This window comes from Clytia hemisphaerica, unplaced genomic scaffold (genome assembly GCF_902728285.1).
Source record: "Clytia hemisphaerica strain Z4C2 unplaced genomic scaffold, Clytia hemisphaerica genome assembly, whole genome shotgun sequence".
NCBI lineage: Eukaryota > Metazoa > Cnidaria > Hydrozoa > Leptothecata > Clytiidae > Clytia > Clytia hemisphaerica.
The window spans coordinates 27,650-54,612 of NW_027103734.1; the positions used below are offsets into that span (position 1 = coordinate 27,650).

At 36.8% G+C, this 26,963-nt stretch overlaps 1 protein-coding gene across 3 annotated transcripts; it reads left to right on the forward strand.

Moving 5' to 3' along the window:
• The first annotated feature begins 10,081 nt into the window (after positions 1–10,081).
• LOC136805017 (lysine-specific demethylase 7B-like) lies at positions 10,082–26,559 on the forward strand. 3 transcript variants are annotated; one of them, XM_067061546.1, is made up of 17 exons: positions 10,082–10,277; positions 14,181–14,266; positions 14,606–14,638; positions 15,338–15,379; positions 16,797–16,855; positions 17,518–17,576; positions 17,988–18,154; positions 18,324–18,364; positions 18,806–18,906; positions 19,456–19,542; positions 20,281–20,392; positions 21,208–21,370; positions 22,760–22,847; positions 23,388–23,494; positions 25,199–25,386; positions 25,843–26,032; positions 26,361–26,559. In XM_067061546.1, the coding sequence occupies exons 1-17, from the start codon at positions 10,177–10,179 to the stop codon at positions 26,534–26,536; spliced, it is 1,800 nt and encodes a 599-aa protein (XP_066917647.1). In that variant the 5' UTR covers positions 10,082–10,176; the 3' UTR covers positions 26,537–26,559. The 3 variants fall into 3 exon arrangements, with proteins under 3 accessions (XP_066917647.1, XP_066917648.1, XP_066917649.1); XM_067061547.1 differs by lacking the exon at positions 14,606–14,638 and having other exon boundaries at positions 26,361–26,558; XM_067061548.1 differs by lacking the exons at positions 14,606–14,638; positions 15,338–15,379 and having other exon boundaries at positions 26,361–26,558.
• Positions 26,560–26,963: the final 404 nt, after the last annotated feature.

Sequence of the window (26,963 nt, forward strand, 5' to 3'; positions counted from 1 at the left end):
CTTTCCATCCGGAACTGACTGATTTCCGGAATTCGGAACTTAGCTATTTTTATTTTATTTTAAATTCTAATTAGGCTTTCTTTGTATTTTTCTAGCCTCTGAATCAATAAAGAGCGTTGTAACACCACACTGTTTCGGGCTTCCACAAAGTGAAACATAAGAATGAATGGAGACGATGTCGATCGTCCCCTAGAACTCGTTGGAGTTCACAATGGAGATGGAGATGTTGACCGTACCGCCACAGATGTTGACCGTACCGCCACAGATGTTGACCGTACCACCATAGAAGTTGACCAGACCGCCATAGAAGTCAATCAACCTAGAGATGAGGGAGATGCTAGTCGCGCAGGTACCCAAGTTGTCGAGGAACCTGATGACAAACAGAGCATACCATCTCAAGATGATGAAACAGGATCGCTTTTACTTGGTGCAACAGCTCTATCCCCAACACGTCGCTACCCAAAAAGAGAAAGACAACTAACTGAGAAGGGTAAGAAATCACGCATTCAACACTTATTTGCTGAACGAAAAAGACTTCTCAACAGATTAGAGAAACGAGGCAAGTCTATGATGGAAACATTAGCCCTGCTGGATCAAAGTCTTATCAAGAGTCGACTTCAACAGTACAACGAGACAGCATTAACTTTCGAGGGCACTCACAATGAGCTGAACGAGTTACTCGACCCACACGAAAAGGCTGAAGACCAGTATTGGTTTACCACAGTTGATGATCAAATCAATGTCGTAAAACAGTCAGTTTACGACAGAATACAGACATTAAATCTTCAAGAAGAAGAAAGAAGCACTGCACCATCACGTAAATCTTTGCAATCATCACAATCATCAAAATCTTCTAAATCATCACGATCATCAAGGTCACCTAAATCCTTACGATCGTCACATTCTTCAAGTTCTTCAATGGTTTCCAAGTTGTCAAAATCCACTCACTCTTCCAAATCGTCGAAGAAGTCAGGATCCACATCACCAACATGGAGTTCACCAAGATCGAGACATAGTCAACTTTCTGATCAACTGCTTGAAGAAGAGATCAAACGAGCCGAACTTCTAGCAGAGTCAAAATTCATCGAAGAAGAATATGACCATGCTCAAAGGACAAAGGAACTGACACTACAACGTCAGATAGCATTATCTTCAGCAAGGATTGATGTGCTTCGTACAAGAACCTCGAATGAAGATCAAACTGACACAAGTCAAGCAAAGCAGGAGCCACCTGCGGCACCAACAATCATTGATCCATCAAAGACTCTATCGCCAATCAGAAGACAAGCCATGCAGGAGCCACCTGCGGCGTCACACCTTGATCAATCGTCGACACACCTACCGTCAATCTACAGACAAGTCATGCAGGAGCCACCTGCGGCGTCACGCTTTGATCAACCAAAGACGCATCAATCTTCAACCAGAAAACAAGCCATGCAGGAGCCACCTGCGGCGTCACACCTTGATCAATCGTCGACACACCTACCGTCAATCGGCAGACAAGTCATGCAGGAGCCACCTGCGGCGTCACGCTTTGAACAACCAAAGACGCATCAATCCTCAACCAGCAAACAAGCCATGCAGGAGCCACCTGCGGCGTCACACCTTGATCAATCGTCGACACTCCTACCGTCAATCGGCAGACAAGTCATGCAGGAGCCACCTGCGGCGTCACGCTTTGATCAACCAAAGACGCATCAATCTTCAACCAGTAGACAAGCCATGCAGAAGCCACCTGCGGCATCAATAAATTTTGATCCATCAAGGAGACACCTATCGTCAATCAAACAAGCCTTGCCGGACCCACCTGAGGCGACATTCAACATTGATCAGTCAAGGATGTACCAATCACCCGTCAATACCCAAGCCATGCAGGAGCCACCTGCGGCATCTCAATGTTCCAAACAGACAAAATTGTACCCATCGATTTACATGCATCAAGCCAAGCAAAATCCGACTGCGATATCACATCCCCGCCATTCCATGACATCAATTAACACAGAACCATTTCAACATTCAAGCTTACCAGTTCAGGCTGCATCGATGGATGATATTATGGAGACTTATTCACCAATTACGTCACCGAAAAGGACGTCTCCTGAACCGCTGTCGACGAACGATCTACTATTTGCCATGTTGAAACAACAAGAGGCACCACGTGTGGACGTGGAATCGTACGATGGAGATCCACTCAACTATGCACATTTTATCTCTGTTTTCAAGGAAGCAGTTGAATCGAAAATCCCAAATCCTAGAGGAAGGCTGACAAGACTGATGAAGTACACCACAGCTGAAGCTCATGAAGCAATCAAACATTGCATCCAACTACCATTACCACTCAGAGATGGAGAAAGCAACTTACCAAACAACAGACGCGTTGCAGAAAGACGATTAGCAAGTCTCAAACGAAAACTTGAACGCAACCCTACCTTTTTCGACCACTACATGACGTTTATGGATACCATATTGAAGAATGGTCATGCAAGAATCGCCAAACCATTACCAGATGACAAGCAAGTTTGGTATCTTCCTCACCATGGAGTGTATCATCCACGAAAACCAGAGAAGGTCCGAGTCGTCCTGGATTGTGGAGCTAAGTTCCAGAATCAATCACTGAATAAACAATTGTTAACCGGACCAGACTTGACCAATCAAATTGTTGGAGTTCTGTCACGTTTTCGTCAAGGTCGGATTGGAGTAATGGCAGACATCCAAGCTATGTTTTACCAAGTCTTTGTTCCTGAACACCAACGATCCCTTCTTCGCTTCCTTTGGTGGAAAGACAACGATCTAACTACAACACCTATCGACTACGAAATGAACGTCCACGTCTTTGGTGCAGGATCATCACCAAGCTGTTCAAGTTATGCACTCAGAAGAACAACCATCGACAATCAAGAAGATTTCCCCGACAAGATACGAAACATTCTTTTCAACAATTTCTACGTCGATGATATGTTGAAATCAGAAGATGACGAACAAGAAACCATTAAAATGATACAGGGTGTCAAATCGCTATGTAAACGAGGAGGATTCAACCTCGTAAAGTTCGTAACCAACAGTCAAACCGTGCTCAATTCTCTACCAAAAGAGGATCTTGGATCGTCACTCAAGGATGCATCCCTACTGGGTGGACTCACTGACAAAGCACTCGGTGTGTCCTGGAATCTCACTGATGACGTGTTCAAATTCGATCTGACAGAATTGAAGCAGAAACCTTTGACAAGACGAGGAATGTTGTCTATGATAAGCAGCATCTATGACCCTCTTGGATTGATATCACCATTCATCCTGAAAGGAAGACTTATTCTCCAAACTTTGTGCAAGATGCAACATGGCTGGGATGATCAAATTCCAGAGGATATTGCAACCGATTGGACAAAATGGTATTCAGACCTTCAAGATATCAAATTGATCAGCATACCACGATGTTATCAGCCAGAAGACTTCGGTACACCAGTTGAGAAATCATTCCACCACTTCTCAGATGCTTCTGAGAGAGGATATGGACAAGTGACATACTTGAGACAAATCAACCAAGAAGGAGAAATCCATTGTTCCTTGGTAATTGGCAAATCACGTGTTGCACCAATTAAATTTGTATCAATACCAAGGCTTGAGCTGACAGCAGGAGTATTGTCCACAAAGATCTGCAATCTTGTCGAGAAAGAAGTACAAATCAAAGATGCCAAACATGTATTCTGGACCGACAGTGAGGTGGTTTTGAGCTATCTCCACAACACTACCAAGAGATTCAAAACTTTTGTGGCAAATCGTGTCCAAACTATTCATTCATCTACTGACCTTGAAGCCTGGAGGTACATCAAAACGACTGACAATCCAGCTGACATCTCCTCAAGAGGAATTTCTACCAAAGATGCAAACAAGATCGAAATGTGGATACATGGGCCAAAATTCCTCTGGCAAGACGAAAGTATGTGGAAGAAATCAAAGCCCTCGACCAAGCTAGACGCAAACGATACAGAACTAAAGAAAGTGAACGCAATCATGATCAAAGATGCAACAAATAATGTGTCTTTGAGGTTAATCAAGCAGATCTCAAATTGGAAAAGGCTATGTCGTATCGTAGCATTAATTTTACGTTTCGTACGCATCATTTGTAAAGCTCCAAACATCGAAAGATCGCTTCATCCCACCATTGAAGAAGTAAATGGAGCAGAAAGGCTCGTCATCACCACCACCCAGCAAGTAAAATTTGCAGACGAAATTGCAGCCTTGCAGAAGCAAAACCATGTCTCAGAACACAGCCCAATTTCCAGTCTCAATCCCTTCATTGATGAGTCAGGAGTACTTCGTGTTGGTGGAAGATTGCGGAGATCCAACCTAGACTTCCAACTGAGACACCCTATTCTATTACCGAAGAATCATGAGTTATCTGAGTCAATCGTTCGATGGTGTCACGAGAAGTGTGCTCACAGAGGTCGTCTACACACACTTCACGAATTGAGAAATCATGGTTTCTGGGTTGTCAATGGAAACACCTTTGTTCGAAAAATTATCTATCATTGTGTCATTTGTCGTTACCTCAGAGGATCAACATCCAATCAGATCATGGCTGATCTACCAAAAGCAAGAGTTGTCGAATCTCCACCATTCACTTACGTTGGGGTGGATTTCTTCGGACCATTCATCGTCAAAGAGCTGAGGAGGGAATTAAAACGCTATGGAGTTATCTTCACGTGCTTTTCAACACGAGCTGTTCATCTTGAAGTATCATCCAGCTTAGAAACCGACACATTCATCATGACTCTAAGAAGATTCATCTCAAGACGAGGAAAAGTTCGTTCAATGCACTCAGACAATGGAACTAACTTCGTTGGCACCGAAAGAGAGTTGAAGAAGGCTATCTCAGAAATGGACCACGAAAGAATTGCAAAATACATGAACGAGCAAGACGGTGATTGGATTTGGAAATTCAATCCCCCAGCCTCAAGTCATATGGGTGGTGTGTGGGAGCGTCACATCAGAAGTATCAGAAGGATCCTTGCTGCACTCTTGAAATCTCAAGGACCAAGTCTCAACACTGAAACCCTCACAACACTGCTTGTCGAAGTAGAATCAATTATCAACTCAAGACCATTAACTGTCGACACCGTAAGCGACCCAACAGAACCAATGGCACTATCACCTATGAATTTGCTGACCATGAAAAGCAAAGTCGTCTTACCACCACCAGGAGAGTTCGACGAATCCGATTTATATTCTCGCAAACGATGGAGAAGAATTCAATTCTTAGCAAACGAGTTTTGGGAGCGGTGGAGGAAAGAGTATCTTTTTCAATTGCAGCACCGCACCAAATGGAGAACCAAAGAAAGGAATTTTCGATCTGGAGACATAGTCCTACTAAAGGACAACACACTAACAAACACACGAAACGATTGGCCGATGGGAACGATTGAAAAGGTGTATCCAGACGACACTGGCACAGTACGTTCGGTAGACTGTCGAATTGGGAAAAATGTTTACAGACGACCAATAACAAAATTAGTGTTATTGATTGAGTGTTCGACCCCCGACGAGGAGCCATCCGATTTGGAGTAATCATATGATCGCGAATCATATGAGAGGAGCCATGTGTTGCGGCCATGATAACATTGGCCTCAAGAGACTTGTCATATTATGACGTATGTTGTTTTGGTAGCTATATTCCCATTTGGGAATTAGCGTATGATATCGCGTTTTAATGTTTAATTTAATTAGTTTTTAATGCTCCAATGCACAATTTTCTCTATTTTTATCGCCCTTTTTTGCTTTTGAATTAAATCTAGAAATTGTTATGAGAACGTGTAGACGTTTTGAGGAGTTTGTAGAAACTCCATTTTCACTTCTCGTTGGAGAAACTTTAAAGTTACATTTAGAGTTATTGAATTGAATTTTCATTTTGGATTTACTTGAGAATAAATTTTGGTATTTCCTGTGGAGCCATCCATACACAGTGCTTTGGAGCTTATGTTTCAGTAAGTTTTTCCTATATTTTTGACTTGTAATTTTTCCTATTTTTGTACATTTTTTTGGTACTAGATTCCCTAGGATTCTTTAGATTTTTCCTTGAATTTTGGTCACCTTTTGACCTGGTCTGTGACTTTTGTTTAGTCGATCTTGGAGTCATTTTCCTAGCCGTTTTTCTGGTCACAGACCGTTAGTCTTTTGGGCATTACATTTCGTCCTTTGGTCGTATTGGCTTCATACTCTATTTCTGGCCTCTATTTGCCCTCTGTTAGCCATAGGGCCATTTTACTTTTGGAGTTCCGTATAGTTTTCCGTATTCTGGTATTGGCCCTTTCCATCCGGAACTGACTGATTTCCGGAATTCGGAACTTAGCTATTTTTATTTTATTTTAAATTCTAATTAGGCTTTCTTTGTATTTTTCTAGCCTCTGAATCAATAAAGAGCGTTGTAACACCACACTGTTTCGGGCTTCCACAAAAACCAAAGAAAAATAGCGAAAGAGCAACATTTGTTGTCTCTTTTTTGCCTCCATCTTTGTTATGACTGTTAAAAAGCAGTATGGTCCGATCAACAATACGCTTTTGGACCGGGCGACGTTTTCCGATCGGCAAGGAGAATAGACCACCGTACGCATATTTCCTACGACGTGTCTTGGAAAAATGTCGTCTTCCGCCTCGAAAAAAGAACATCCTACTGTTTTTACCGCCGGAGCTTGATTTAAAAAGAGACTCATGTACAAGCTCACGAAATTGACCAAAACCGAGCGTTAGACTTGGAGGAGAAGAAGAAGAAGAAGAAGGAGAAGAAAAATTACCGTTTTAACAAATATTTCCTTCTGGAAAGGAAATATTTAAAAAGATCAAAGATGAAGAGTAAATATTACCATATTAATGTCTAGCAGACTGTATCCGTATGCAGTTTACTATTTACGAATTCCCCAGAAACTTCTAAGTGTAATTGAAATGAGTTTCTTTCAAAAGAAACCTTTTACATGATCCCCAAATGTATAACACAGTAATTACTAAACTTTTGATTATGGAAATAAGTCACTTTAATTGAATCGAAATAATAGAAAGATTTTATGTTATGATTCTCTATCACTGACTATTTAAAAAAAGCATTGGTGACATTTTTGGGTTGTGTTTTCAACGACGGGAATAAAAATATCAACTTTAAACTCCATCCGAGATCTTGGATGGTCGTCATGGTTACTTTTGTCTTCGTTGATTGCGCGCTGAATAGAATCTGGATTGGTCGGCAGGGCGTCGTGCTTTTCACGGTAGGGGTTGCAAGATATAGTCGCGGTAACAGTTTCAACCGTTTCAGCAACAGTTTCTCAAGAAATAGCTAAGTCCAAAAATTAAAACTACAGCTTAACTCACTAGTGGACTAAAATTTCCATCTGTACATGGTCGATAAACCTAAACGAGACAAAGAAGAATCAAAGCAAAGTAAATATTCTCAAAATAAAAAGCTTCCCATTCAAAGCACTGTAAATGCCAATACGAAAAAGAGCATTAGCATCAAAATTCAATATTTAGCACCAAACCAATCACTTTATTATCTTTATCATAAAAGCACGTGATTCCTCTTAACAAAATACTATCAATCGAATAAATTCTCTGTTGCTCTTTTGAAAGAGAACACTTGTCAACTGACTAAAACCAAAAATGTACATCGTATACACTAAGGGGAAAATCCAATACTATAATGTAAGGAAATTTTCTGTGACAATATATCCACATGGAGAATGTGCAAAACGTGCTTAATCTCACGTTCTTGACAGTAATCCACGTGCACTAAGTCACACTTATAGTTGCCACCGCAGGGAGCCTAAAGGGACCGAAGATGGCATTCATAGCTTCACGCCTAAGGATAGTTAGACAAATAGCTCACAATTTTGCGCATTTGTTTGTCACTCTTCTTATACCGGTTAAATGGTAGCCCGGTATTAAGTGTGTCTTTTTCTTATCCCTAGAGAATTAATGAATCTGAGATGAATGGGAGATTCCCTTTTTGCTTTGGGAAATTCCCTTTTTATCTTTATGGTATTTTTACGTGCTGCGCCCCATGGGGGGGGGGCACCTAGGCAAAACAGGTGACGAGTATGTGCGAACCATAAGGTACCCTTTTTCATACCTCAAAAGTCTCTCAAAGGGTCTCTCAAATTCCAAAATTAGTCTCTGAAAGGGTCCAAAAATCACAAAAATTTAAAATCTCCTTCACAAAGGATCACGATTTTGGAAAATTTCCCCCAAAATATGCTGAAAATTAACCAAAATTTGGGGAAAATCGAGCGAAGTTTAACGAAATTATTTTTCTCCGCGCGTTGATAGAAAAAACAATAACTATTTAAAGGTAAGCTTCCATTCAAAGATTTTCAAAACATAACATACAACTATATTTTACGTCCTTTTTTTCTCGATCGGGAAAAACAACAACAAGATTTTTCTGGCGAGCATCTCCTCTTCTTGAAGCAACAAAAGCCCCTCCGGGGCAACAAACATACTTTACTACCATGAGATTCACACGTTATTTGGATCAAAAATACAATATTAAATTATCCGATTTTAATGGCTTTATATTAAACACATTTTGGTTATTTGTCAAAAGTTTTTTCTTTGAGTCTTTGAGTTTCCTAGAGTTTGACTTGTTACAAACACGCTATATTTTCGAAAAACAAATTCAAAGTTGAAAAATCCTTTCGCCGCATGTTCTCATCTTTTTTCTCTTTTTTTTGATGTTTTTTTTTACGAAGGGGAAAATCTCAAAATCACATAATAGTGATACAAATATTATTCAAACAACGTTGGTCTGCCATTCATTATTTATGTAAATCCTCTAATGGGTGGCGATGCATTTTTGGCGGGTGTAAGGGGCGGTTCAGGTATAATATACCGTATATACTACTGTGTAAAGTTCTTGGCACTATCAATCCGCCCAAGGACACTCCACTATACAAGTGTCCTTGATCCGCCGAAATCTTTCGTTAGGAAATGAAGACCGAATGACATTTCTCAGAACTACCAGAGGATGAAATATATAATCTTTCTTCCAAACAACCGGTTGGCTTGGGACTGAGTTTGAATGAGTTGACACAAATTTATATTGTTGTACGTACTTAGATTTATTATCGAAATGATCATAAGGGAGACGATAGACTGGAGTCGTTTATAATGCATGTAATACTAATAATAAACACAAATAATGATACGGGATTTAGTTTGTATAAACGACTGGAAGAATCCGGTGTTCCAGCCTTATAGATACCGGGCCTAGCTACGCAGAAACTTGCGTAGCGAGAAAACAATTTATTAAGCAACAACAAACTCTCAAAATAAAATCAACTCAAATGAAACATTTTTAACACACAAATCCACACACATTTTATTTTCAAGAATTTTTTTTGAGCGGGAAAAAAATTTAATTGCGATATTGACACTTTTTTTTTGTTTGGAGTTAGTGCACAAAGGTTTCTAGACGAGTAAAATTTACTTTTTTGCTTTATTTCTAATATGTCTGAATTAGTCGTCTAGCTTGCTAGACTAGGGAGACGACCACTCCATTCTTCTCTTATACTTTAGTAAGTGGGCGGCTCTATCATCAGATCATATTCTTCTCAGACATTAACCTCCAAACAGGCCTCGATGCTTCGCGCATTCAACGCATACGCTCTGAAGCGAATGGTTCTGAGCACAGATATCTAAGTCCGAAGGGCTAGATAAGCAACTTTAAGCTTTCTCCAGCAAAAAAAAGTGAAGCCAAAATTTGACTTTTTAAATTTCGTGCCGATGGATAGGATCTAGCATTTTAATTGTTTTCGGAGCGCGAGATCAAAAAACGTAGGCGGCAAACGCTATTTCACATCTCTCAAACCGGTGAAATTGCATATTTTAGTCACGTGACTTTGGTAGGAAATCCTTCCAAACCTAGGCTTCACTTTTCGATAAAAGCCGCAAATCTAGCCCTTCGGGGGGCTTTACAGATATCTGTGGTTCTGAGTAGTTGTTTGAGGCGTATAAATGTGGGTGTGTTTTGGCGGGGTGGCGCGGGAACTATGGCATTTTTACGTGAACCGATTCAAAATTTGTATTTTCAAGATGGAGGCTTTGTTGTTCACCTTCGTGCTGGCGCCGTTTTGAATGATTTTTTGATATTTTTCTTTACTTTTTGTGCGTGTTTTTAGTATTAGATGTTTCAAGAAGATGAGCGATAAAGAAGAAGTGTTTTGTGTCTGTAAGAAGCCATACGAAGATGGGCAATTTATGATTGAATGCGGAAAATGCAATGGATGGTTCCACGGAAGGTGAATGTTTTTTTTTTTGTTGTTGGTTGCTGATGATCAATCATCAACATACAACATTTGACTTATCTAAAACCACTGCTTAAACAAGCAAGCATGCCAGCCTCAAATTTCTTAAAATTTGGAATCTTTTACAGCTTGTTGGTACCAAAATTGTTTTTCAGAAATCAGAAAAGCAAAAGGGGGAAACTTTTTCCTTAAATTTTCCAGGCAGAATAAAGTCATGCAGCTTTTGGGAAATCAAATCAAAAGCAAATCTTTCATTTTTTGTGAACTTTGAACCCTTTTTAAATTTTTCTGTGCTAAATTGTTCCGGTTTTTACTAAAAGAAAGCCTGCAATCTTAGTTTTCCAGCACTATATATATAATACTGTTGACTTTTGCTTTTCCAAATTGGAAGATCGGTGTTAAATCAGGGGAATTTTCCCGCGAAATCTGATTAGATTAGAAACTTTTTTTGGGAAATCCGGTTTTTGTCTCAATTGTTCCAAAATCAGGAAATTTTGCCATTCCATTTATTTCAAAACCTGAATTTTTTTTCAGAAAATTAGGAAATTTTTGGGAATGCGGGAGATGCGAGAGAAAATGTTGAAAATGCGAGAGATATGGCTGAATTTTCCCACGAGAGAAAACGTTGGTATGTAATGCGGGAGTCTTCCGCCCAAATGCGGGAGAGTTCTTCATTTTCGTTTCACATTTCTTTGGCGGTCATCGAAAAAATGCTCTGTTTGCGTTCCAACGGGTGTTAAAAATGCAAGTGGGCGGACGGGCGGTCAAAAACATTCCCTGGTTTTTTTTAATCACGCCAGTAACTCAGGGGCGGGTGGTAACGCGAGCAAAACAATTTTTCAATGGTTGTCAGAGCAATTGAGAAAAAAGCTATACCGTGAGAGGTCCTAAATCCAACAGCCCTGGCTAAATCCGATGGGGTCTTTCAAAGATACAAACTATAAAATAAAAACAAACCTTTCGCTGTGACGCTATGAAGATGTCAAAGTGTCAACTAAACTGAGAGATTTGATACACTGAACCAAATGAACCAAAACATTAATTGCTTCTTATACAAAACATAATTTTTTATTACAAAATTGTTAACGTTTAAAACACAAGCAACGGATTCAGAATAATAGAGGTAGCTCACACTTTTTTTATCACATTAATTGACATCTTGACATTTTAGTCATCTTGTTAGATGTTTATTTTCGAGAGTTCTTGCAATATAGTTTATTGTTCAACTTGGAGAGGGAATGTTTGAAAACATAGAATTTTTTCATAGCAGTTATTTGGGGGGTCGGATTTAGGCAGGGCTGTCGGATTTAGGACCACTCACGGTACTTTAAAAAGAACAAATTGCTTTTCCCAGATTTTTTTCCGCATATCTCCGCACTGGAAAATCAGCGGAAAATTTGATGCGGGCGGGTGACGCGAATAGAACAATTTTTCGATGAACGCCTTTTGGGCTAGACGGAAAATTGGTAAATTGCATTTGTCTGCAGCAGACAGAAAATTGTTGCAAACATCCATTAACAAAATGTCTCTGGAAATGGAGGAAAAGAAATTAATGTTGGAATAAATCAGAAAACAGGTGAGGAATAGACCTTTTGCTAGTCTGGGTGTCATGTTGAATATTTAAAAACTCCAGCATCAAAACAATGGAACCTTATCATAATTATCATAAGTGTGCATTCATTTTTTCTTATCCCTGTGCTGGTGCTGGAGTTTTAATTTCGACATCCTTCTTTAAAGATATGAATCATAGAAAGGTCGGAATCGCTGATTGAAATTTTTTTTTTGCTAAGCAATCAGGTGATTCTGACCTTAATTATTTCTATCTCTAAAGAAGGATGTCGAAATTAGAAGAGGGATGTCGACATTAGACCAAGTTACGGTATCCTTTACTCTCGAAATTTTTTCTTCCATTTCCAGAGGCCACACCTACCATCTTTTTTTTAACGACTCATCTTATGTCTCAAACTCAACCTTTTCCAAGCATTAGAAAAAGAGATATGAAAAATTAAAGCAACCACTGGAAATTTTTTTCTTTGTCAAGTTTTTTCCAAGCTGTTTTTTCCTAATCTTTTTGTTTACATTTTTAGACAAATTGTTGAACTAAAACATAGCATCAGTCCCCCCTTATTTTTTTTTTTGGGGGGGGGGGGCTAAGAAATATATTTTTGGCTTTTAAAGAGCCTGGGGGCTAAAATTACCAAAATATTCGGGGGGACCTAGATTGTTGGGGGGAGCAGATGATTTGACTGAGACTCTGGGGGCTATTCAGCTTATTTCAAAAGATCTCTTATCTCAGGGGGGGGTCAGTACTAAAATGTAAGACATACATGAGTACTAAAAGGATTTTCGCTAATTTTTAACATACCCCCACCTATTTTTCGAAAATGTTATTTTAGTACACATGTACTAAAATTATTTTGAGCAATTTAACATAGATACCACCCATTTTTTGCCCTTTTACGGGTTTAAATTTACCAAAATGGGGTCATTGTTACAAACCTAGTCGAATTTAGCGCATCAATCTGCAAAATAATATGATTTTATTACTAAACTGTGCTAAACTGTACATACAAATATTTTTAAAAAATATTTAAAAAATTGGAAAAACTCTGAAAGATTTCTGAAGATTTTTTCGAAAATTCCTGAAAAAAAAAATCAAATTTTTACCAAAATTGTTAAAAAAATGCTCCATTTTGGCTGATTTTAGAACAAAATACTAAGATTTTTCAAATATTTCTTTAAGGGACCACCCTTTTTGGTATTTTAGTACACATGGTACTAAAATTATTTTTGAGCTTTTTTGCAGTACCACCACGTCACTAAATGTCATGATGTCTGAGATTTTAGTACCGACCCCCCCTGCTTATCTTACTATTAAATCAAATATAAAAAGCAAAAGATTTGTAAACATAAATATTAAAATACAAGTAAAATTTAGTTTTCATTTATCAGTACTGTACTCGCATATATTTTTTATTGACTTCTCTCTACGGGGGCGGGAGAACAATGTTTTTGTTTTAGTTTATCTTGGGACCTTAAGTGTTAGGGGACCTAGCACAAGGCAATTTTTTTGGGGGAGCTAAATTGTTTTGGGGGGGACCTTGCTTTGTTGGGGGGAGCTAGAAACCTGGCTAAAGCTATGTAAAATTTGAATGAACATATTCAAAATGAACCAACAATGGTGACATTTTATTTCTGACAATTTATATATTTTGATTTACGATCATCCTCAGGTCTAAAATCAATAAAAACAAGAATTAAAATCCATTTAAAAATTTTTTATCGATATAAAATTATAAAATTTGAATATCTTTAAAACCACCTATCCACATATGGAGGCCTCAGACCCCTTATTTTCTTCAAAGCTCTACAAGAGGGGTTAGGTTTTTTAAAAAATGAGTATTTGAAAACATTTCTGGTGTAGCTAAATCAGTGGAGGATGGCAATTATTAGAATTATTGCTCTTTTTGGCATATTTGCTGAAAACAACAATTTTAATGATGAATCAAGTTGGTCAAACAAGCAAAAGTTTTTTAATAGGATCACTATCTACTGATAAATTTTGGTCTTCAAATTTCTGGCCTAGAAATCTCAATATAAAACTGGCATGGGATAAATTTTAAGATTTCCCTACCTACCTTTACTTTTACTGTCTCCTTGTAAAAGTCAGTAATCGTTAATTTCTCTAAAACTTATAAATTTCATTCTTGCGTTAACTACAGCCCTTGTAATGTTCTGACATCAGGTCATATTTAGAAAAGGCAAGGCAAATTTTTTTACCAATATTTTAGTAATTTCAGGAGTGCTGCCGATAACTGGACACTTAAAGGGCATGGAAAATGGCCTGGTCATTTCTGGTTATTAATTTGGGATTATTAATTACTTTTTTCTTAATAGTTGTGTTGGAATTGAAGAATACCAAGCTGCCGACATTGATATTTATGTTTGCCCAAAATGTCAGCCAAAACATGGTCCACTTGTCTGTAAGAAATTACTGTTTTAAAAATATTTTGATGCCATTTGTAGCATTTTACTTGTTATTTGCAGTCGTTTTCTGAGTGTATTCGTCTAGTTTCCAATGCAATGGAATACTAATCAGTTTGATTAATAAGACTTTTGAAATATCCTAAGATCTAGACATTTTTAGACACAATTATCTTTATGTATGAGTTTGTCCAAACCAATCTTGTTTTATTTTGAGGAAACTTAGAGAAATCTAGATTTGTACTAGTTAGATCTGACTAGATGTATAAACTCTTTTTTTTGTTCCTAGAAGTTTTATCAAAATGTTGTATAATTAAAATTTTTCATATTTCCAACAGCAAGCAGCAAAGATAAACAGTCCAAAAAGCAAGGTCAGACTTGTAGTTTGATTGATTTTGCTAGAATTATCAACATAAGGAAAAAGCAAAAAGGATAACATGATAGTTTTCTCAAGAAAATAGTTGAAAGCTTTGTTTGAAGATTATCAGAATTTCTCAGAGGTTTACTTACTACTAAAGACTGTAAGTCATACCATAAGTTGGTCTAATGTTGACATCTCTCATCTAATTCACCTATCCACTCTTAGCAAAATTCCCACCAAAGCTCTAGAGACTTTTTCCCAAGTCGCTGCCGTGAAGGGTAAACTATTTTTGGCCTTCTAGTAGCTCAACTATATTGGTCTTACTTTATTGCTTCAATGCAAGGGTATCTTACCTTTTTCACAGAGCACTCCTACACCTGTGTTTTTATAACTTCGCCGAGAAGAATTTTCCTTGTATTTTCGTTACCAGTCTCTGACTACGCTGTAATAGTTGATAGGTGTACTCCAACAACCTTTTTAGGAATTGGAAAATAAGACCTTTGGAATCGCTGATGGTTAGATAGGAAAATTTATCTTGCCCATCAGTGATTCCAACCCTCCTACTATTCCTATCTTTAAAGAAGGAAGGGATGCTGTCATTAGACTAACTTAGGATACTTCAACATTACAATAAAATTTGCACTCTGCTTATTTACAATGGAAATTGAGTCTTTCTTGTTAAGAAGAGATCCCTTTTTTCTTGCATTAGACTCCTTCCTAGATGCGACTTGCTCCGATGGTGGCTTGGAAGGTATCGTTTTTCTTTAGTTGCCTCTTCACTTGTGTTCTTCCACAAAGAAACTCATGCACTTATTAGATAAAGAACTTTATAATTGTTCAGATATTTATAAATTTTGAAAGAATGCAATAAGTATCAACCCAATTCTGCTAACTCTGAATCAACTTTGTCTAAAAAAAATAAAAAATAAATAACACAGTATTTTTCGATTTTGGTATCACTGTTCTTAAACCAAGCCAAAAGAAATGGTCCAAAATCTATTTCAAAATTATTAAATTTAGTCTAAGAAATTTTTCTAGTTTTTAATTCATGATATGCACCACTGCAATGGCTTCATGCAACTTTTCTGTTTTTCTTCCACCCAATACTTCACTTTTTCTATTGTTTAAGTGCTGTTAAGTGACGTATTGGGTGCAAGATTTTAAAGTTCTCAGAAGACTCTCTAGTGGTGTATATCATGAATATATCTTAAAACTTTGAAGCCTGACCAAATCTATGATATTTTAGAGATTTCTAATGTTATAACTCTGTTGGCAAATGTAATGAGATCTTTTCTCTGTCACTATCCAATGCTAGCATGAGTTTCTTTGGAAGGACATTATTTAAGTTTCAAAGCATTTCATGTGAAAAGTGATATCAATAACAGCTGCTAAAAGAACCTATAATATTGCTCATCAAGTCTCAAAAAGATAAATTTCATTTTTCGATTCATAAAAATACCTTTTTCACATAAAGTGCCTTGGCTATTTATTTTTTTTCAATTTTTTAAAGTTTTAGTCTTTGTGAAGTCTTACTATCAACTACTGACTTATTTACAAAACAATGCACACTTATTCACGACCCACTCACATACATACGTACACAAAATCTTACACAAAAACTGACGCTCTATAATATTAACATACTTATTTCTGAGAGTTTCCTCAATTTAAAGCAAGATTAGGTAGTTTCTCTTAGGCTAAGTTTTTATTTTGACAATGCAGCCTCGAGGATAACTACTCGAATTATTTCATTGGATTCAATTTTCAACAAGAAAATTCAGTGTTTCAGTTTATTTGAATTGCCTTAATATGACTGCATTGATATACCTTAATTAAGGGAACTTATTTTGGCAAGAACTAATTTTGGCAAAATTGGCTAGCAAACTCAAACTTCGCCAAATTTAGTTCCCACCAAGATTAATTTTTTCGCCAAATTAAGTTCTCACAAAAATTAAAAAAAAAACCTTGTTTGCTAAAATTAGTTCTCGCCAAAATTAACAATTATTTTTGAATCGACCGTTCGTCAAAATTAGTTCTTGCTAAAAAAAGTTCCCTTTTTATATGAAATTGAGTTGTTCCATGATAATTGATAAAGGATGAGAAATTTTGGTCCATTTAGACAGCTTTTCAAGCAGCAAGTTTGATTTATTTTGCTTTTTTGGTTTTAGTAAAGAAGCGAAGAAATATAGCACGTCACAATTACAAAGAGATCCATGAAGGCACCAAGGTAAAAAAAATGATCTTGATTCTTTACAATGTTTTGATTACACGTCTTTTTTTTATAGTTTTACCAAGCAGCCTCGATGTTTCTTAAGAAATCGACCTTTTGAGCCTTAAATGTTTCTTACATGTTTCTAAACTTTTTGACATAATTAGCCTTGATTGGAAGGTTCTTATAAAAAATCGAATCAAAAAATGTTATTTTCTCATTCTCAGCCTCAGCATGTTTCTTAGATGTTTCTTAGTTTTTAGGCATTCTGAGCCTCATGTTTCTTAAAAGTGTGTTTCTTAAAAAAAAAAAGACGTGTATATATGCATGAGTTACCTGCAATGCCTTATTATCAGTTATTATAGAGTTTTGGCTAAAAATAATTGAATGAAATACAAACAATTTTCATTATATTTTTCATGCTTTGCAAATCCCCATTTCAAGATTGACTTATATTGATGTAATTTTAAAAATCTCAATAAGATATACTCATTACTCATTATTTTGCAGATCACACACCGTATTGATTAGTTAAGATTTGTATTTTTGCCGAAGCAATAAGCTAAGCTTACGCTGGCTTGGCGCAATAATCCAATTTACCAATTTAATGGCATTGGCCATACGTTAGTCCTGCCCAGCACTGTATTATTACTGCACTGATCTGTTTTTTTTTATTTTAGCAAATAACTGCAGGGACAGTGATGTTTGTCCGCCAACTAAAGGCTAGGAAGTTCAAAGAGTACGTATCACTTTTTTCAAACAATGTAAAAACATAAACCAAGTTTAACATGACCTCTTTATGACGTCATTTATAATACAAAGCTACTTTAACAACAATTTCCCATCCAAATCTTAAGGCAATATATTGAAAAGTTGTCCGCAATATATTGTCAGCTTGATTTGCAATTTTTCTAACAATATGGGGGATTATTTGAAGAAAGAAAATTCCTTTTTATAATAGAGCACCTGTTATATATTTACTTCGTACATGCTACGGTCCGAAAGCGATATTGTCAAATATTGTTTGTTGTCTGTTGTTCTTGGTGTTACAAGACAGTTTGCAATGGTAAATGGTATGTAAAGGGTAAAAGTGACAAGATATCATATCATAGCTGAAAAATTCAATTTATTTTCCTTTTCCTTCCTTTAGGCCTACAGAAGATGTCCTCACTACTTTGCCAGATGGCACCGAGCTCAATGGGAAATTTTTACACGAGAACGGTTTTGACAAACCAATGGTTATTCAAGAGAAATCTGGCCTTGGAATTACTGTACCCCCACCAAATTTTACCATCTATGATGTAGAGAAAAGAGTTGGTATGTTGAACAATATCTTTAAAAAGGTTTTTCCAGACAAGAAATAACTAGGTAGATTGTTTCTTAAGGGTAGGAGAAGACTAAGTTATTTCTCTTTAACTGTGAATGCAATCGTTTGTTTTCTATTCTATACCATGTTCAATGAACAAAAATACTTTTTTCATTTTAGGTTCAATGCATGAGTTACATGTTATTGATGTTGCAAGACAGGTTTGTGACTTATCATATTATCCATTGTACAACTTTTATACTAGTATAAAAGCCTTTAAATCATAACATTTTCTGACTCTCACCCCTACCAACATTACACATATTTGTGAAATTTTCCTATTTTCTCCCTGTTACCATCAATTTGAAAATAGAATATTCATGATATGCACCACTGGAGAGGCTTCTGAGAACTTTGAAAATTTTCCACCCAATGCGTCACTTAAACAATAGAAAAAGTGACGTTTTGGGTGGAACAAAAACAGAAAAGTTGCTTAATTTCGTGAAGTCATTGCAGTGGTGCATATCATGAATAGGGAATCTGATTATATGAAGGAGAACCAGTATTTCCCATAATGCAACATATTTAACCTGTACTACATATTTCCCATAATACTACATATTTTACCTGTAAAAATGTGTGTGATTTGTGTCATTTTTCAGGAGGATTTGCGGATGAAAATGAGAGAATGGACAGAATATTACAACAGCCCTGTACGTGGGAAAGTCCTCAATGTTATTAGTTTGGAGTTCTCAAAAACAAAGTAAGTGATATTTGATTTTTGTTACTTCTTTACAGATGAGATGGAGTTTTTATAAGATACTCTAGTAATTAGTCATTTGACGTAATAAACATGACGCATTCGTTAGAAAAATTGTTTTTTACTGGTTAACGACCAACCAAATCAAATAAGAGATCAAGTAAAAACTCCATCTCGTGGAGTTTAAGGACTATTTTTCTGTTAACGTTAATGATTATTGTTGTTAGGGGGCACTCAAATTTGATTTTCTGTGACTGATCATGAAAAAGCATTTTTTAGGAATATGGTAAACCTTATTGGTAAGCTGACCCTTACAATTTGTTGGTTTCTGGTCCACCCAGTACCAATTGACTTGTTTAAAAACTCTGATTAAGTCATTGTAAACAAGCCACCTCACTGCAAGCAAGACGATGCTAAACCACTACAGGGTCAATCATTTAATGTTTTTTAAATGTAAAAGAATGAAATAAGTAAAATCAGGACCAATGGAATAAATCACAACAGCCAATTTCACCTTGTTAATTTTTGAATATAATCCTTTTATTTTAATAGTATGGCTGAACTAGTTGAAGCTCCTGAAATTGTCCGTAACATCTCGTGGGTTGATAACGCATGGCCCAAAGAGAAGAACAGCGAAGAGTATGACGCATTTTTAATCATATAATAATTTTAAATCCTGTGTGCTATGGTGTGTTACCTTATTTCAGATTTCACTAAATTCACTTTTCTTTTCTGGAATTTTTTTATTTTGTTGAGGAAATAGATTCGATTTTACAGTTACTGTTTTTATTGACAAATTGACTTCACTTAGCGTTTTCATAAGTATTGTCATGGCCCTTTTTCTCCTTTAAAAGCTTGATCGCTTAACCATAGCGTCAGCTACCCTGCTAGATCGGAGGGTCATACCCTCCAAAAAAACAAAAAAGGGTGGGGGCTAAAGATGTTTTAAATATTTGGGGGAGCTGAAATCTCATAAAAGCTCGTGAAGCTGAAAATCTTTAAATTAACAAAATGTTTTATCTTAAACCTTCCAACTGCAACACAATCTACATTTTAAATAACTCTTTTATTGTGGAACAAATGGTCGAGCCTCGAAAGCCTTGGGGGCTACCAAAAATATCATGAACCTTTGGTGGGGGCCTAAACCTAGGCTGATGCTATGAAAATCATAATTGTAAAAGTACTTTTTAATTTTTTTGTCTTTAGTTACTGTTTTTATTGACAAATTGATTTCACTTAGCGTTTTCATAAGTATTGTCATGACCCTTTTTCATCTTTTCCTCCTTTAAAAGTTTGATCACAAAACCATCATTGTAAAACCACTTTTTAAATACTCCCTGATCCTTACTTTTATACTGAGATATTTTGTTTTTACAGTCCGCATACCAAACCGATCGTAGCAAAATACTGCTTGATGAGTGTCAAAGATTGTTACACAGATTTTCATGTTGATTTTGGTGGGACGTCTGTATGGTACCATATTGTTCGGGTATGTGCTGTTAAAACATCAAAGTCATCAAAGGGGCCATTCCATTTTATATCCAAACATGGATATGGACGAACATTTCCAGGGGGTAATCTGAAAAGAATTTCCTGGTGATCTAAAAGAGTGGTTTCATTTTTGTAGGGGGTAAAAACTTGTTTCAAAATTTCCAGGAGGTTTCAGACTGATTTTAGTTCGTCCACTCTCACTTTAAAGTTAGGAAAAGAATCTTTCCAAGGGTATTTAATTAAAAGTTTTATTATTTCCGGGGGAGGGGGGTATCCACAAATTTAAAAGAATATTTTTTAGAAGTAAAAAGGTTCGTCCACCCCCCTGTATGGATTTTTAATGGAGCAGCCCAATATCTCCTCCTGCTTCCAAGCCGATCAAAATATTTATGCGAGTTTTTCACGTCTGAAAAAAAGTTGTATGTGTTTTGAACAAAGCATATCATAATGTGGTTTGTTTAAAAACCTGACCAGAACTGCCAGCTTCTATTGCAATTTCTTAACTTACAGTGTTTTATATTTCGGATGGTTTCTAAAAGATTGACCAGACAATATCTATCTAGAATGTCATTCAATCATAATTTCTTTCTGTATTAGTGGGAATTTATCAGACTGCTTAAATTCTTGATATGTGTAACTCAATATTACATCATTTTTCATATCGCAAACACCCCCAAAAAACTGGAATTTGACTCCTGTGTTGCTATTTTTAGTTGTTAGTTTTAGTTTTTTCGGGTGTTTCCGATATGAAAAATGACGTAATCGTAAGTTACGCATATTATATCAAGAATTAATGTTTTTTTTGTTCTTTAGGGTGAGAAGATTTTCTACTTCATCGAACCAACGGAGGAGAACCTAAAGAAGTATGCGCAATGGGTGTCATCCTCAGATCAAGGCCAAGTGTTCTTCGGAGAGAAAGTCGACAAATGTTATAAAGTGCGTTTAACGCAAGGAAACACACTTATATTACCCACAGGTAAGCTATAATGTTTATTTATGTCAAAGGTTTTTTCACGTGCACGTAAAATCTTCATCAAGACCTCGTTCGTAAGGCTATCTTTAGGGAATTTCCCCGACATTACGTAGCGTTTTTATTGATTAAGAGGGTCTTACGTGACTTTTCCTTCCGTTCAAAACTTTTTGAACGTAAGCAAACTTCACTTAAGGCCTTAAAACAATACGTAAGTATAGGGAAATTGCCCATTCCTGAAGGTCTTAAAGTATGATTTTACGTACATTTGGACAAAGTTAAAGGTTTTATTTTTACATAAGTGTTCCCGTTTCATATCATATATTTCATATAAGGACATCTCCCTATTGTTATATTGTGCTGAATAAACATCAACATTGTTTTTCTTGTCCTCTTTCTGATCAATCTTGCTCCACATCCGTGTCAATTCAATGTGAAAAAACTTGTAATTTGAAATTGATGAGTAAGCAAACGATATCACTTTTATTTAAAAACAAAACCTTTTTAAGCTTCTTTTTTTTGTAAAAGTTGTTGTAAAATAATGCAATGTGTCTGGGCTCGGGGCTAATCAATGTTAGTTATTAGTTTCAATTCTACCGTAACTTGGTCTTATGTCGACATCCCTCCTCTAATTCCAACACCCTTTTTATCAGCTGAAATTGATAGAAAGGTTGAAACTGTTTTTCTTGGCTTAGTGGTCACAGAGGAATAATCCTTTTTTCAATCAGTGATTCTAGCTTTCATATTATTCCTGTCTCTAAAGAAGGGTGTCGGAATTAGACAAGGGATGTCGATATTAGACCAACTTACGGTACAAGATCAACTGAATTTAGATTCTAGCTAAAGAGGTTTGACAGTATAGTTCTCTCTCATGTACAATGAAACAAAATCCCAAATCATAATCACAGTATGAATACACCTCTGAAAATAAGAATTTAGCTGTGGGGCTCATCTTGAATGTCGAACTACAATCGGCGCCAAATTATTTGGCACAAAAGGGGAATTCCCCCAAAACTGCCAAGTGATTATTAAGTGCTTTAAAGTATAGTTAGAAAGTAGAGTTTCAACTCTGAGTTTTAATATGAGACTTAAGACTTAGAATTTCAGGATCTAAAAGCTCAAAAATGTTCCAATATGGCTGAGAACATAGCCTGGAAGTCACTTAACCCTTCCCAAATCGAAATATTCAAATAAAGAAAGTGGAAGTACTGAAATTGCAATTCTCGCCCGAGCTTTAAATTCTGAAAAACGTTAAAATACCCAAATTTGCTAATATATTTCGACACTGATTGTAGTTTTCCATGAAAATGTTGTAGTTTTTCTAAATTTTGGAAATCTTCATTTAAAGAACTAGCTCCATTATCGTTTTCAACACGTAATTATTTATGATTCTAGGATGGATCCATGCTGTGTTGACACCAAAAGATTCTCTAGTCTTTGGTGGAAACTTTCTTCATTCATACAACATTGCGCTGCAACTAAGGTTTGGAATATTAATTTTAACTTATTTTGACGAAATGCTGTAATAAAGTTATTATTATTTTGCAAGAACATAGTCCTTTTGCTTCTCGATCCAGCAAAAAAGCGAGTTTATGTATTCGAGATAAATCAAGGGGGACGGTATAAATCAAAGTTGACATGTCTCCAAAATCACCGATCGCTTTTTATGACAATTCGCTTGTGAAGTTTTGTCTTGGATTTTTTCTAACAGCTAAGTAAGTAAGTAAGTAAGTAAGTTTGCGACCGCAGTCGAGGGCGACCCGAAGGCTCCCTTTTCATATAGCTGTCTACCCGAAGGTAGGGGAGGGTGCCACTCCTTTCCCTGGATTTCTCCACTTACCCTTGATCCATCTCTTTAACTGCCGAGCAACAAGCAGAGAGGCATCAAGTACTATTTTGGGAATCTATGGTATGACGGGGATCGAACCCACAACCTTGCGCACCGTAGCTGGATGCTCTACCTTCATGCTACAGTTGCTTTTTTTAACAGCTAATGGTAATAACGTTCATGGTTTCCCTTTAGAATCTACGAATTGGAGAAGAGTTTGCACACACCTTTGAAATTTCTTTTCCCAAACTTTGAAACAACAAATTGGTTTGCCGCAAGATCTATACTTAGGAAAATCAGAGGTAGGTTTTGGCTCTCATTAAGTTTCATACACGACTTTCTCATACACTGTTACTTCGTAGGGCACCCCTTAGATCAGGGCAAAATTTTGATATTATGCCCCTAATATGATGTAGAATTGACAAAGAAAATTTGCCATTCGAATCTCCTGCAGTTTTCGAGTGAATCGATTTTTAGTTAATCGATAGAACTTATCAAGGGTCCCCCTTTACTAACGGTTTTTTCGAAGTCTGAAAATCAAATATCTGAGGCCATCAACGGATTCAGCGTGAAAAGTAGATAAAGAAAATGGGTTATTTGTTAAGTTTCGACCACCTGGTGCCCGGGGGGGGGGCACTCCAGGTAAGTGACCTACCGGACGTGCGGCCCTTAAGGGTAGTTTTTTTGGACTTTGGAAAGTGCACTGTAAGGGTTGATTTGTGAGCAAGTGGGAAAAAGTGCATTGTAAGGGTGTAAAATTTGAGAAAATACCAAATTTTGAGGTAAACTTTGAGAAATTTCAAAATATTTTGAAAATGGCAACGAAAAGGGCAAAAAATTTCGAAAAATTGCACTATAAGGGTCGATTTTCAGCCAAATTTTTCCTGCACTGTAAGGCTCCAATTTTAGAGACCTGATTTTTGGCCGAACGTACGGTCGTTTTCAAAAACGAGTCCCCCCCCCCCGGGACCTGGTGCCGAGAAATGGCATTTTTAAGGCGAAAAATCGACGTTTTTGGCGTTTTCCGATGACGTCACCATTTTCTGGGAGCATTTTCCGAAAAAATCATTCTCACAGCTGAATAGAACTGAATTAGTAGTATCCGAAAATGGTATGGTTTGTTAACTTTCGATGTCTAGATCTCGAGATATTTTGGTTTACATATTGAAAATTATCGATATTTTTTGCTGAGTCAGCAGTTTTTCAGCATATTTACCCACCTTAAAAATGAAATATCTCAAGATCGGAACATCGAAAGTTAACAAACCATACCATTTAAGGATACTACTAATTCAGGGACCCTTGTTAAGATTCATCGATTAACTAAAAATCGATTCACTCGAAAACTGCAGGAGATTCGAAGGGCAAATTATTTTTGTCAATTCTACACCCTATTAGGAGCATAATATCAAAATTTGCCCTGATCTAAGGGGTGCCCTACGAGAACCATTTTAAGGTCTTTTCTGAATCTCGGACGCTGGTCTATCTCCATAACTCGAAACTCGAACAAGTTTTCAATGCTTCATGCAATCGTCTACATAGCTCGAAATTTCTATAATTCGAAAACATTTGTGCTTGTTTTCCGTGTGCGTTCGAGTTATGGAAGCTTCACTGTTTCGTTTGTTTGTATTGCTTCAGAAAACAGACCTGATGCTTTATAAAGCTCCCTCTCGTGTTCTATAGAATGGGCCATTCCATTTAATGACCATACAGAGGGGGGTGGACGAACATTTCCAGGGGGTAGTAATCCGAGAAGAATTTCCAGCGGTCTAAAGTGGTTTTCATTTTTTCAGGGGGTTAAAAGTTATTGTTGATTTTCCAGGGGGTTAATAACTGGTTTTAGTTCGTCCATCCTCACTTTAAGATATAAAAATTTTCCAAGGGTATTTTTGCAAATTTTTCCATTTTCCAGGGGGTATCTTGAAAAAGTTTGTCCAACCCCCTGAATGGAAACTTTATGGAACAGCGCAATTTGTAAAAACATTTGCATCTTTTATATCTTTCAGAAATTCACCAGGGAGGATACAGGCTACCCATATTCCTTTACAAAGGAGTGGAAACCATGTTACTGGCTTTTCGAAAGTGGACCAAGAAACAAGATGAATTCGCCAAGTTTCACAAGCTTCAAATACCGTTGGAGATGAACGCGCAGAAATTGATGAAATCACTCGAAAAAGAATTGAAAATGGACATTGTAAGTACATACACATTTTTTAATAAACAGTTTTTTTTCCAACCTTTTTTGCCCGAAGAAAAGATTACGTCATAAAAAAGTTTCGCACGAACAAAAAAAAAGTTGAAGGAAATTCTACTTTTTTCATCCGTTACGTCAATTTCGACCAATGGAATTGCTTCATTTTTCAACCGACCAATGACCTTACAAAAACGTCAAAAAGTTTTCGCTCGTGTCGCACGAAAGTGGAGACCGGCCTTAAGCAACTCCAATTTTCGGGTCAGGGCTAGGGTTTGCTTAGCATTCTAGATCATTTTCTAACAAGTTTGCTTTGAACACACCTGATATTGTACCATATTTATGCTTATTTAGTGAAGGGCTCTTGTTTGTCATGCTTAGATCTAAGATAAGATATCTGTGGCTGCAACACTGATTAGTTTCAAATTTGATAAAAAATTTATTGTTTTGTTCTCCCAGAAAATGCTGAAAGACTTCAACACAGAGGAACTCCTATCACCAGCAGTCTATGGTTCTGAGTTGGTTGTCAACAAACCTAATATTATTCGATTGAAATTCAACCGGACCACTCGTAATAGGGCTTCGGCCGCTGAGAGCCAGAGCAATAGTAGTGAGGTTTCAAGTCCAGAGAAATTAGATCATGCAAAAGGTAGGGTTGGTTTTTCTGAAGAATAATAGAGACGATGTACTCCTAAGAAAAAGAAAATTTCTGGAATTCTTTGTAAATCCCTCAGTCATAACAAGAGAATTTCTGGACAAGTGAATCGGTCCATCAACGGATAGGAAAGCTTAGATATCCTCGTCTTTCTACGCTTAAAATATTTTGTTCCCTTTTTCGGAAAAATAAGGTTATGGAGTGAGTTTTAAAGCTTTGTTAACTGAAGGGACCATTAAAATTGTTCGAGTTAAGGAGACATTTGATTAATAGAGGTTCGATCTATCTGTGCTAAAAGAATATTTTTTCTTCCCTTTTTCAGGTTTAGAACGTTTAAAGAAGAAACGAGACAAACTGAAGAAGATGAAAGAAGAGTTAGAAAACAAGCGCACGTTACCCTCCATCAAATTGAACTTGAAAGAGGGTGGAAGTGTTTCCGTCAAGAAATACGAAGAAGATGATGACGAGTTAGATGTCACTGAACCTCGACAAAGGTGATTTATAGACCATAAAAACTCTATATACTTTCGAACCAATCACATGTGGTTGCCTCCCACAAAAAATGCAACGGATCCTAAAGGTTGACCCCTACTATTGGAGACTTCCCTTAACTACTTTATTTGTGATATGCGCCACTGGGGAGTCTTCTGAGAACTTTAATGATGAATTAGATGTCACTGAACCTAGACAAAGGTGATTTATAATAGACCATAGAAATCCTATATACTTTCGAACCAATCACATGTGGTTGCGTCCCACAAAAAATGCAACGGATCCTAAAGGTTGACCCCTACTAATGGAGGTTTTTCTCAACTACTCTATTCGTGATATGCACCACTGGAGAGTCTTCTGAGAACTTTAATGATGAATTAGATGTCACTGAACCTAGACAAAGGTGATTTATAATAGACCATAGAAATCCTAT